General features: G+C 48.0%; 1 protein-coding gene across 2 annotated transcripts in view; it reads left to right on the top strand.

Annotated features, from left to right (window-relative positions):
- Window positions 1-13,701, top strand: part of MAML3 (mastermind like transcriptional coactivator 3) — a 252,514-nt gene continuing 238,813 nt past the window's right edge. For both annotated transcript variants that reach the window (XM_055697220.1, XM_055697218.1), the window contains exon 1: window positions 1-2,588. In XM_055697220.1, the coding sequence (XP_055553195.1) occupies window positions 2,142-2,588 (447 nt within the window). In that variant the 5' untranslated portion in view covers window positions 1-2,141. The remainder of the gene's footprint in view (window positions 2,589-13,701) is intronic.

Raw genomic sequence — 13,701 nt, 5'->3', positions numbered from 1 at the left:
TTATTTGTCCACTGTTATTTTCCATCTCGACATAGTCAGGAATTGTTGCAATAGGGATGAAATTAAAAGCAAATGTGATATTGCTGAGCACTTAAAAGAAGACAAAGACAGCTCTTTACCAGTGTGAGCCGCTTAGAAATAGTATCCTATGCTAATCTGCAGTGGCAGAAATGAAGATGGTTTAAATCAGATCTCATGACTAATGTATGAGTTCCCAATTTTCTTTATTTCCAGCCGCATGGTAGAGAACAAGGGTGTCTCTGGGAGATAATTCTGGTTTATATAGGTGTATTTAAAAAAAAAAAAAAAAAGAAAAAAAAAGAATCGGGAGTGCCTCTCTGATAGCGCTAGTTAGGAAACGGCGATCAATTAAACCCGTGCGTGCAATAGCTTTGTCTGCCAAACGGTTTAAAACTAGGTTCCCGGGATGTTATTCTTGATCCATTAATCACCCGCGCTCTATAAGGAGGCAGCCACCGCTCGCTTGGAAAAATGTTCCTGCCCAACGTGTCGTGTTTCTTCTGTTGTTTAAAATAGAAAGTTCAGCCCCGTGTCTGGGAGGCACAGGGCTCCGCGCTCTGTTTGCATTCATTATGCAACAGTTGACACAGAAGGGAAACACGGCACACGCCGCCCCGCCGCGGCTGCAGCCTCCCGCCGCCGCCGGCCCCTCGGGCGCTGCCTCCCGCCCGCCCCCCCCGCCCCCCGCAGCCGCCGGCCCCAGCGCCACCCCCGGCGACCGGGGAGGGGGCTCTCGGGCGCCGCTGCCCCGCGCCGCCGCCCCGCCGAGCTCCGGCCCGCCGCGCAGCCCAGCCGCCGGGCCCGGCGCCGCGACCGCCCCGTCTCGCCGGCCCTCGCCCCGCCTGCCCCGGCGCGCAGTGGGGCGGCGCGGGGAGCCCCGGCGGGCGGCGAGGGGGTGCCCCGGGGGCGGCAGGTGACGGAGCCCCGCGCCGCTCCCCGCCGCGCCGCCGCCCCGCGCCTGCGGGCACCCCCCGCGCCGGGCGGGAGCGCAGCGGCGGGGGGGGAGCGCCATGTCCGCTCCTGCTGGGCGACGTCCGTGCCGGGTTTTGCACCTTGTCCCCGGGCCTGCCTCACGGCCTGGAGGAGCTGCCGCCACTGCCGCCGCCGCCGCCGCTGCTGCTGCGGTGTTTACTGAGCGCTCCTGTCCTGATATCACTCCGCTGGCATGGAGGAGGAGGAGGTGGAGGAGGAGAGCATTTGATCATTGTGATGGTGGCAGGAGGAGCAGCAGCAAGCAAAGCAGAGCAAAGCGTTAGGCTGTCTCAGCTCGGCGTTTTGCAAAGACTTCAGAGCTCTACTTTTTTTTCCAGCTCGGCCCGGATTGTTCATGTGTTTACTTCCCCCAGCCCGAGGATTTGCTATTTAGGTTCCTGTTGAAATGCAACTGAGCAGCCAAAGTACTTTGCGAACACGGTGCGGCATAAACACCCAAACTTTTTTCTAGAAGGAAAATACAATAAGCAAGCGGCTTTGCCTGTCTCTTGATGCCGGGGAGTGCGAGTGAGTGTGCCGTGTGTGCCCGGCGTGTGCCTGTGCTTGGATGTGTGTGCGCGAACGTGCGTGTGAACGGGGGTGTGTGTGTATGTGTGTGCATGTGCCGGGGCGCGTGTGTTTCTCTTTATACATGGGGAGAGAAGGCTTTTGGCAAAATCGCCGGAAATCTCATGGAATCTATTTTGAAATAATGGATTATAAAAAAGAAAAAGGAGGAAAGGAACTGGTCTGATATTTCCTGGAGTTTGCTACCCGAATTGCTGCTGTTTAGTTTGTTGTGCTGCTTTCCCCCCCCCCCCCTTTTTTTTTTTGTGTGTGTGTTTGTTGGTTGTGTTGCCGGTGATAACCTTTTAGCACCTTCTCTCTTTATTTCCCTCCTCCCCCCCCCCCCTTTTTTTTTTTTTTTTTTTTTTAATGTTTTGGAGCTTCTCGAGAGGGATTGGCTGGGGGGAAAGAGAAACATTTGCTTGGGATCGCTGTTTCCCTGATACATGGTGGTGCCCCCTCCCCCCCCCCCCCCCCCTCCGGTTCTCTAAAAAGTATCCCATCAGGACCCCGGAGAAGACTGTGTGTGTGTGAAGGGTAGGATAAAAAGTTCTTCCAAAATAGTGTGCACGGGGAAGAGGATGGGGGATTTTGCAGCCCCCGCTGCCGCCGCGAATGGCAGCAGTATCTGCATCAACAATAACCTGAACAGCAGCCTCGGCGGGGCTGGCGGTGCCGGTATCGGGGTTAACAGCACTCCCCACGGTCCTCCTGCCGCCGCTCCCGGTAACAATAACGCTAATAGCGGCGGCATTCCCAAGCACAGCACGGTGGTGGAGCGGCTGAGGCAGCGCATCGAGGGCTGCCGGCGGCACCATGTCAACTGCGAGAGCAGGTACCAGCAAGCCCAGGCGGAGCAGCTGGAGCTGGAGCGCAGGGACACGGTGAGCCTCTACCAGCGGACCCTGGAGCAGAGGGCCAAGAAAACGGGCACCGGCGGCGGCGGCAGCAAGCAGCAGCATCAGAGCAAACAGCAGCAAGATGCCGAGCCTGCCGCGGCGGAGCAGAGGAACCACACTCTGATCATGGTAAGGGGATGCGGGCCGGGGGGGGTCGCTGTCCGCTCCGGGTCGCTCGCGGGGATGAGCTGGAGGTCGCCCCCGTTTGTTTGCCGGAGGGGGCCGGCGCTCGGCTCAACTTTGGCGGCGGCAGGGCCGCGGGCAGGCAGGGCGAGCGGGGCGGGGGGCTGCCGGGCGGCTTCGCAACTTCTCACGGGCGGGGGGAAGCCGACAAACTTTCCCCGCACCCAGCCTCTTTCAGAAGGGAAGAGCTGCCCCGGGGGAGAGGGCAGGAGCGGCGCCGGGCGTGCGCCGTGGGCTGCCGAAAGCCGCAGGAGGGTTTTGTGTGCGTGTGCGTGTTTCGCGACGACTTTTCGCGCGGGGGGCGTGCGGGCCCCGCGGCCCCACACCCGCTGCGGGTCCCGCCGGGGAGGAAGGTGCAGGCTGGCTGCGCAGGGCGGCTGCAGGAAAAAGTTGGGCAGGTTTCTCGCCTGGGCGGCCCCGACGTGCAGGAGCCCGGCTCCCCACCCGAGCAGCGGCTCTTGCTGAACCGCTTCCTAAAGTTTGCTTGGGTTTTAAGGAGCGTAGCGACGAGGGGGTGGGGGGGGAAGGGGGCGGGGGCTGAGCCGGTCGGAGCGTAGCGGCAAGTAGGAAGCGGAGTTTCCCACTCCCAGGTTGCACCGATGATAAATAATAAAAGGAGGTGCGGGGGGAGCCGGGCCCCGCGCTCCGTCTGAGCCTTATTTAAAGCAGGTCGCGGCCGGCTGCCGCTCCCGTGGGTGCCGCTCGCCGCGGCCGTCGGGGGCAAGCGGGCGGCTCTGCCGCGGGGGCGACGCGTGTGTGTCCTGAGGCGCCCCCCCGGCCGTGCCGTGCCGTGCCGTGCCGTGCCGTGCCTGGGGTGCCCGGCGCTCGGGGGCGGGCACGGGGCAGCTGGGTCTTCGCCGTCTGCCGTGCGCACAATGGGCGGTGGAGAGCGGCGGGGAGGGAGGGAGGGAGGGAGGGAGGGGAGGTGCGATGGCAGCATGTGGTTTACAAGCCTCGCACGTCCCTCCCTCTCGCCCTCCCCTGCTGCGCGGGGCGGCGCGGAAGGGTCCCGCAGGGCGGCAGCTGCCGCCGGCCCCCGCGTGGGGGGGGTCTCGGTGACAAAGCGGCGGGGAGGCGGCCGTCCCGGCGGCGGCTGTTCCCTGCGCGCAGCCCCGCGGGCAGCACCCTTCCCCGCCACCCCTCGCTGTCCTACCGGGCGCTTTGTCAGCCCCACAGCCCCGCTGCCTCCCTTGGGGGGGTGGGGGGGGGGGGGTGGGGGGGGGTAGGGGGGCGAGGAGGCGGCGATCGCTTCGCCAGCAGCAAACAAAAGCCGAGCGCAGCCCCCGCCTCCCGCCTCGCCGCTCGGGAGCGGGGCCCGGCTGCCGCCGCCCCCCCGCCGGAGGCCGCCCCGGCAGCACGGCGGAACCCCCGGGCACGCCGGCCGGCGGCGGGGAGCGGACGGAGAAGAGCGGGGCGGAGAGGAGAGAGGAGCAGAGCCACACAAAGCGGCGGGGTGTCTCTGTGTGTGTGTGTGTGTGTTGCTTGGCAAACAGGAAGCAGAAGAACCTCACTGACATCTTGTCGCTTTCCTGGCGTTACCAGCGAGGCACAACCACGTTTCTGCCCCTCATCGCGCCTTTCCGCAGGGCCGCGGCCCTCACACCGGCTGCCCGCGCCGCCGTGCCTTGCCTTCCTCACAGCTGCGCCCGGCATCAGGCTCCATCGGCGGGGACTGCCCTTTGCCAGCCAAACCGGCCTCAAATCCCTTTTCACATCCCGTGCTGTTTCCACAAGAGCCGGGAAATGGGCTGGAGGCTGAGGAGACCCCGAGATTGCTTGGCTCCAAGGGCGGCATCGCGGTGTGCTGTGTGCCCGTCCAGCTCCGGAGCAGCCGGCGTGCTTCCAGCCCTTGCTGGTGGTGGGCCAGCCTTTCCCTTCTCAAACCCAGGCGCTAAAAGCCGGGATTTACTGGTTAACTGGCTCATTTGTTGGCCTATCCCTTGAAGATCCAGGGCAGATACACAAAGCCATGCTATAATGTGAAAGTTGTGGAAACAAAGTAACAAAAGAAGGAAATGCAGTTAGGTCTCCGCTATTATTAATTCGTTGCAGCTTGGGACACTTGAAGAGTTAAGAGTAGCCCAATTAAAAAGGGTAGTTTGCCATGTAATTAATCTTAACTGAATTTTTGTGCTAGTGTTCGTGCTCTTAGCATGTACTTGATGTGCGCTATGCTTTTCATCTTAAAAAGGCAAATTATAATACTTTATAAAGAAAGACCCGTTTCCATCAACTTTTTTTTTTTTTTTAAGAAAGGGTACACAAAGGTTGCCGAAAAATTTAGAAACATCATCTGCTTTGTTTCACTTGTAGAGTAGTGATTATGATTTTTATCTAATGTCTAAGAACAGTAAGGAACATCCATGGGTACTTGAAAGTAATACTTAAGACCTGAGAAATTGCTCCTTTTAAAGCAATTGAAAAGTACTTTATTTGAGACATTTATGCTTTTTATAGTACAAAAAAACCCCAAACACTCAAAACTTCTTCATTTCTAGCAATCATAACAGTTTGGTAAGTTTCACTGTTTATCTGCGTCTTTTACCAAAACAGTTCAACTTTATATAACATTTTAGTTTGGCGTGAGAAAACAGTAAACTACATCTTGGGGTTTTCTCCCTATATTTATTCTCTGTAAAATAATAATTTATTATTAAACTCCAGCTGAGTGGTTTACAGTGGAACAGTGGATCTGCTACTGCTTCACTCTTCATACAAAAGCATTATTAAATTCTTCCCTCAGATTATTAAACAACACAATTTGGAAATGAAGTAGTCAGGATTACATGACAACAAATACAATGAGGCTAGGAAGAAATACTGCTTCTAATTCTTTTTTTATCAGGCCAAATCAAAGGAAAGCAGTATCTGTGTGTGTGTGTGTGTGTGTGTGTCCCTTTCCAAACTGAGAGATGCTGAGAAGGAAAGGACATGTCTGCTGGGTCGAGGCAGCCGGTCACCCAAAAAAACCCTCTCAGAGGCTGGTGCTGGGACACGTGCTGAGGTGCCCTTCAGCAAGCTGGGTAAAAATGTCCTTAGAAGATGGTTATTTAAAGACATGCGCTCTGATTTTCTTCATTTGACGGAGTACAAACTATCCAGTCTGTACAATGCTCCTTGTCGCCACCCCCACAGTTTACACCCTCACTCCCTGAGTTCATTAAAGGGATTATGCAGTTTCCACTGTTTAGGGCTCTGTCAACTGACAAGCAGTTATCAATGGGAGCCTTTTTTCAAAAAGGGATGTAGGAGCATAGGCTTGGCTGTATTTCATGAATTGCTGATCTACTCTGAATTTGCGTCTTGTTATAGACCAAGTTTTCACTTGCTGAATTTTGAAATATCTGGATTTACAACTATTTCAACCTCTTCTACTTGAGAAGAACAGTGGGCTTCAGAACTAGTTTGCTGCCATACAGGCATTGATTGGGACATGCATAAAAATCAGAAGTGTTTATAAATGTCTGGGAGGAGTTCCCCTCCGCCCACCCCCCGCCCCAGTGCAACCTGGCAAAAGCCAAAGTTGTTTTCCATGCCTTTGAGTTGGATTATTAGAATGCTGTACCAGCTTGGTTTTCAAAGGAAGTGTTGGGAAAATTTGCAGTCCATCCAAAACTTTGCTGCTCATCTTCGGACTGGTTCCAGGAAATATCAACACATTATTTCAGTTCTTTGGTTCTTTGTGAGCTAATCTGCCTTCTTGTTTCCTCCTTGCAGTGCAAGAGTCTTCTGGCTCTGCATCCATGTTACCGTGTGTGGTTCAGAGAGATTGTGTGTGTATACACACATACATAAAATAAATAATAAATAATGTATATTTAGCATATAATAAATAGCCAAGTATATAATATATAGCCAAATATATAATAAATACTGCAAGTTATATCAGCTGTTTCTTATCCCTGTCACTGCTGTTCTTACTGTGCATTTTTTGTCATTTTTTTGTTCAATGAAACACCATGTCTGTAGTTACCATATCGACCTTCTAATCATGTTCATTTACATCTGAGCTCTACTGTGAAGTATAAAGGGGCTGGAGCTACTTTTTCCTATTTTAAAACTTTAAGAGACTTTTCTTGTTTGCATCATTATGGGTTTGATAGCTACTGTCATACTGACATTTCTAACCCTAAAACAAGCCTCAAGAAATTGGAGTTTTACACACCATAAACCTAAATTGTTATTTAGATCACTGAAATTAGTGACGGAAGTCAAATGACCTATTAGATCATCTCTTCTGTTCCCCTGCCAAAGCATACTATGCCAATTCAGAATTAGTTTAAAGTTAGAGAAAACGCGGCTGGCAAACACAGTATTTTCCAATACCACTTTTTACCCATCCTGGGCTCATGCAGTGCCTCATGGAAGTTAATGATCACATTGCCCTTCTACTTGAGGGAAGGGAGATGGGCAGGCCAGCCCCTTCAGCTTGCTTGGTGTAGGGACAGAATGACATGTTCAGAATTACAGAAATCTGGTTATCTCTCTTCCTTGTTAGCTGATATTCCACCACAGAGAAGTAGTTCCCTCCTCTCCCACAGTCTCTCCTTTTCTGTTGAAAAAGATATCCGGAGTGAAAAGTGTAACTTCTTAATTTGTCTTAGTGATTCATGGATAATGTTGTTAATGAAACTGAGTGCTGAAGAATGCTGTCAGTCTTATGAGTAGTTTTTTAAAGCTTACACCTGCTTTATTTAATGTGTACCTGTGTGTATAAACATGCACATTTCTTGCATTCTTTCTTGTGTAATATTGCCATTCAACTTACTTTGCAGGTTCTGAGTTCATCAGTTACGCTATAGGAAATGTCTGTTTCTCTAGCACAGCAAAGACGAAAGATGATTTTTCAGCTGCTTCTTTTTATTTTCCACAAGAGGTCAAATACTGTAGTCCTTAGTCATGCCTGATGACTAAGTAGGATTAAGCCTCTCTTCAGTTAATAAGCTATGCCTGATCTTGCTCACACTGGGGTAAAGTCAGTAGTAAATGCAAAACTGGGATGATACTAGAATTAAATCCCAGGCCAGCAATGCTCCTTCTTTTTCATACGCATCATAGAAGGAGTCATCGTGTAACCCTTGTTATTTAGCTCTTCCTATAAGGGTGGATCTCTGTGTCTTTTCTTATTCCACACCCTCTCCCATTTTTCTTCTCCTTTTCATACCAACTCACGCTTGATGCTCCGGTGTGATTACTGTCCTTTAGAACAAGGAGGTTTTGTGTTGACCTCCTTTTGCAGCTAGTCAGCACAATAGGTTTCAGTTTAGCAAACTGAGAAGAATGGAGACTCTTCAAGCACTACTAGCCTCTAATGACCGTTGTATGCTCTGATAGAAATTGTGTCTCTTTAGAAGATCGTGGGTTGGGTTATTATGAACCATAGCTGGAGCAGGGCAAGTTGTATTTTGGCATAGGTTAGCCAGTCATCGTGAAATATAAGCTTCAGATTGACTATATAGCATGTGCTGAAAATCCTGCAGTGAAGTCCTAGGCCCCGTCAAGTCCAGGAAGAACAACTTTGGCTGGAACATGTCCAAAACTCCTTCTGCTCATGCAGAGCCAAAAATATTACCATGTGGTTGTGTTAGGACAATCGGTTGCATTTAGGTTAACCTAAACTTCCCGTAACTTGGCCTAAAGCTTAAGGCTTCACAAGTGGCTTGGGCTGGTGCAAACCTGAGCTGCCGCCACTGAGGAAGCCTCATCTTTCATGCCCTTGTCAGTGGCCATATTTTCTTGCTGCCTCCCTTTGCTAATGCTAGCCCTTGCCTCGTGTACCTCCGTGGCCAGCTGGTTCACCGTGCAGGTAGGGAGGACAGGCCCGTTTCTTTCTTCTTGGTTAGTTTTCAGCTGGATTGCATCCACCATTTGTTTGACTGTCCCTCCCATAGGCAGCACGGTCTTACAACACCTTAATCCTCTTGTGAAACTTCACCCTTATCCCAGGATAAACATCTAGGACCTATTAGTTAAAACATGCTGGCCTGGTAGCGTACATTTTACCTGAGCTAAGTAACACCTGGTGTCAGTGCACATGGTTCCATTCCTGAATACAGATGCTGAAACAGGGAAGGCTGTAAGTAGCAAAGGAGTCAGAGTTAATTTTTACTTAAACACTTGCATATATACGATATTTGTTTGCATGTTACTCTCATATTTATAATTCGTGGGGGAAAGGTGCTTTGGATTAGCAGGGGTTTAAGAACGGGTCTGACAGCCAGGAACTGCTGACTGGAATCCTTGGAGTGTGTTGTTTTGTGAGTTGAAATGTGAGGTACCATCTCTGACTGAAGTTACGAACCTGTAATCAGTTTTCTAGCTGGGATCTCACGGGCTGTTCAATTAAGCAACGTACTTGTACATTCAGTGGGAATTTGGGAGTCTTAGCAACTTGAAGTATTTATTTTCCTAGTTTGTCGGTGAGTCACAAAATCATGTAACTTTGATTACGCTTTTGCTTCCCCCTCACACACTTCACTTTCACAATGTTTGTAGCTCAAAAGTCATCATAGACTGCCCTTGTTTGCTTTTTGAGTACTTGAAACCCAGTTTCATAGGGGTTAAGAGAAAATGTCTTTTTAAACTTGCAGCAGTTAATAAGATAGCAGCTGCTGAAATTTTGTGCTTACAGGAAGGGGCTGAGCTGCCTTCTTTCGAGACTTCCCTCTTTTGTATTTATTTTGTTTGCCACCACATACCGTTAAAATTGGCAAGGAGATAAGAATACTTTAATCTTTAGCTAGACCTGAGAGAAGTGTGTCCGCCCATCGGAACTCTGAATTTTCCATATGTTTGTGTAACTGCTCAGGCTAATGCTGCAGTGCTGTTGGTAGCATAGATGATCTATTGATGTTTGCCTGCTGTCAGTTCTGCACAGCCACAGCATACATGGAGTAGGAAAGAGGTTTGAATTTATGACTTTCAGAATAACTAAGCTAATAAACAGAAAGACCGACAGCTCAAGGATTTTCTTTCACATATTTGTTTTTTATCAAGGCCACTTTCTGTAAGGTCTTCATATAGGGCTCTATAGTGTTCTGTAAGGTCTTCATACAGGGCTCTGTAGCATTCTGTGAGGTTCTCGGCTTTCAGCAACAGAAGCCCGGTGGAGTTGCATTTTAGCTGATTGAAGGTGGGGCTGCTGGGCTGTGCCTCTTCCCCTCCTCCCTTCTTCATACTTCAGTCTCCTCCCTACATTGCTTTAGCTATGTGCCATACAGGAGCGTTTGGGGTTTAATAAAACCATTCAACTTCATTTTTCTCTGGTCTTTAGATTTAGAGGAACGGCTGTTAGGCACTGCAGTGAAGGTGTGGCTTTTCTGCCCTGTCTTTCTGCTGCTTGTGAAAATCTCAGTTCAGAAAGTCCTTGGATATTATGTACCTAGGTAAAGAGCAGAGAGTTGGTCCTTAACCTTATCCTTACCCTTGCTCTGACCCCAGGCGTTATCACAACAAGAAGCCAATACGCCTATGTATGTGTGTTTATATAAACCAGTACCCATACATATACAATGGTTTTCAAACTGCACTGCAAGGCAAAGTGAAAGAATTCATGATTGGCGATCGGTTTTTGATGGCAAAAGGGGATGTACTCGTCCGGTAAGTTTAAGAACTACTGATACGCACCCATTTTCTGTACTTTCAGCCTCTTTCCTTTAGCTTGTATCTAACCCACAGTGATGTTTTGGCACGTCTTCATTGTATTTGGTCTAAAGGAGGAAGGGAGGTAGTTATGGCAGATGAGATGCTGGTAGAGTTCTGGAAAGTATTGGAATTTTTTAATTGTTTAAGATATTTCCTTGCATTAAGGAGGATAGACCAGCATTTTGCCAGAGGAGAAATTGTAGCATTTCCTACCACTTCTGTTTATGCATTTTTGCAAAGTCTAGTATATTTTGGTTACAGACTGTCTAGTATTTGAGGAAATTATTTTAAAATACAGCTGCCTTAGCTGGAAGTAGTTGTCTTTAGGCTGTTAAAAAGATTGTTAGATTTCAGCTGTGATTTTTGCTGCTGTTTGTTTTTGTCTCCAAAGCTGGTGGCTGTTGCTCTGACTTCTCTGGATTGCATTCCAGTGCATAACAGGCAGCATAGGGAAAACTACTACTGACATTAAATAACTGATTTTTAATGATTTTTTTGGCAAGCAGTATCTCTCTATTCATTACACATTATTTTTAGTTGTCACTGCAGCAGGTCATGCAGCTTTGAAGGCTTTAGTGGACTCCTACAGAAGACTGTAGACCTCTGTAACTGAGCGGTGGCCACATTGTTTGAGCTCCAAATTGGCTGAAGCGTTCTGGCCTGTAATCCGTGGCTGGGTATGAAGTGATGGTTCAAAATGATCTGTAGGTCCTTCTATTACAGCACGTTCCTGGGCTGAGCTTGCAGTGTTTGCATTCCAGTAAAAGTGGGGATACCATGCTGAGGTTGTAGTACTGTCTTTTTTTCTAATTTGTAGACTGCAAGGTTACTGAAGGGCTGGATTGCTGCAGTTTTGAAAATTCACCTGAGAGAATTTGGCTTTCCATTTTTTTCACCCCAAAGGAGTTGACTGGGGCTTATTTTTTCTAACCCATTTTAATCCATAGTGCACGTCATGCAAAACAAACCAAAAATAGCTCTTTATTTTCTTTCCTCCATTTCAATTACAACAAAGCAAACCAAAAAACTGTGTTCACACTAGGGTTTACTGCCCTTCTTACTGACGTTTTTGTTGTGGGAAATGCCAGCGGTGGGTAGGGATAATGGAGATTTGTGAATGTAGAATAGCAAAACCAAAATTGATTTTGACTAGTGGAGTTAAAAGCTTCACCTCTCCCTCACCTATTACTGTGATAAAGGTTATAGCAGTCTAGTTACAGCCAGAGAGGGGTTCTGGGAAGTTTGCATAGACCATCTTTCTTTACAGCTGCTACAGATACTTGATAGATATATCTATATATCTATACCGTATAGATACGGTATTTTGTGGGTTTCATTTTGTGTCAAAATACAAAGTATCTTGGAAAAGTGATTCCTCAGGAACAGCAAACTCGTCTCTTACTCTCTTTTTACTGTGAAATTTCACACCGCTTTGAGCCGGTGGTAAGAACACATGATGTTTACCTGTCTTTTAAGTAGTTTATCCAAATGAAACACCTGCATTCTCATAGCACACTGCATACAATACAGGAACTTTATTATGTAGGTACTGAAAACTATTATAGTCTCTGGAAAACCTAGCTGGTTAACCTCTTTTATGGTCTCTTCATGTGTTACTGCCTTAGGGTTAGTTAGATGAGGCAGCTAAAGCAAGTTAACAATTTGCTGCTATTAAATGGGGTGGTCTCCTCCTCCTTCTTCTTTCCCCTCTGTGCTGCAGTCCTGTACTTCTGCTGGTGCTGCTCTGGTGAGCCCATCTGTGGCACTTGGCTAGCGGGAAAATCACCTGCCTGGGAGAAAAACAGGGTTGATTTTTTGGCAGAAGGTGAAGTTACACGGTGGTGCCAGGGAAGAGGGAATAGAGGAAAGAGAAGGCAGAAGGTACCACGTCAGCAAAGCTGCGAAATAAGCTCTGCCTGTGACTGTGGCCTTGTCCTAGGCGCAGCTCCCAGCTGAGAGCCTGGTAGCTGTGGGACATTGCTGGCCTTAACTGGGGACTGAAATACTGAAGCAGTTTATGGAACACCAGGCAGAGCGGTGTTAGAAGTGTCTTTGGGAATGCTGATGTGGTTACTCGTAAGGATGAGGTGATGATCCAAGGAGGCTGAGAGGAATATCTTTGCACCCCAATCTAGTCTAAAGAAGACATCGTGTTGGCCACAGTGTGGACTTGTTTCAGGTAGGTGACCACTGTCCTTCGGGGGCTGGGTGTGTGTGTGTGGGGGGGGGGCGGAGAATAAATGCCTGTGTTCGTATTTCTTTTGTTTCCTAATTTCCTTCTGAAAATTGCTAAGCTTTGTTTATGTCTTCTTGGTAAAACTAGGAAAAACATGCTCTTTTGCTTGATCTTTACAGCATGGTAATTGTATTTTTTTCAGACTAGTCAGGTGTTTATGCTTATTTTAATTCCATGTAGAATAATAAACTGGGAAAAATTATTATGAGAGGCCCATGTAACAGGTATTGCCATTCATGGAATGTGATACCTTGACTTACGTAGAGGACTTGAGGTAATAGGTGAGCTGCTGTGTCCAAGATAAAGGCACTTGCACGTAGTTTTACTTTCCTTCTATCTGAATCCGACTCCAGGCAGTATGATGATAACTTTTTATTCAAGTAGTCCAGGAAAAATATCACAGATGGAGCAACTTCTGCCAACTTTGCTTTGTAATAGGAGAATTAATTAAGATGATGTAAACTGTAATTCTCTGAATGGATTTTTCCTGAAGTTGTACTTTGAATGCTTATTAGTTAGGTGATTTAGCTGATTTTTTAAGTAAGTTAGTGATGGGAGGTTCAGTGGGGGTTGTTTTGTTTGTTTGGGATTTTTTGTTTGTTTGTTTTTCCCTCCTTTCTCAGATGTTTTATTTCAGAATTAGCTCGCTTGTTACAATCCAACCTGTTAGCACAACAGGTAACAACTCTATTAGCAATATTGGTATTTCTAACACAGCATGTTCCATATGTCAAGTTTCTGTAGTGGTTGCTTGAGAAGGTATTGTTTCTGGTTTCAAAATTATTTACTTCCCAAATCTGTGACTTACCTGTTGTGGATAATGAACACCTGGTGAACATATGTTGCAAAGTCACATAAAGAGATAGTTTATCAGAACAGATTTGGACTGGCCAGTGTGCCTGTAAATGTGACAGCAGGAGCGAATTGTGCTGGTCACCTCAAATAGCAGTAGAATATGTACAAATTTTACTTGATAGTAAATAAATACTTTAGAGTATTTATACATAATACATAGTAAAGAAATACTTTACTCCAAAGTACTTCACCTCATCTTTTTCCTTGTTTCTAGAATGTGCTTTTTTTAATATATAAAAGTAAGAAAAGCTTTTTTCTGAGCTCTTAATTTGCAAACTTAGTTTTTTGTAAATGTAGGAAAATAACTGAGGCCAGTAAGTGAAA

This window comes from Falco cherrug, chromosome 1 (assembly GCF_023634085.1).
Source record: "Falco cherrug isolate bFalChe1 chromosome 1, bFalChe1.pri, whole genome shotgun sequence".
In the NCBI taxonomy this organism is placed as follows: Eukaryota; Metazoa; Chordata; class Aves; order Falconiformes; family Falconidae; genus Falco; species Falco cherrug.
This window is presented reverse-complemented; position numbering and strand designations above follow the sequence as displayed.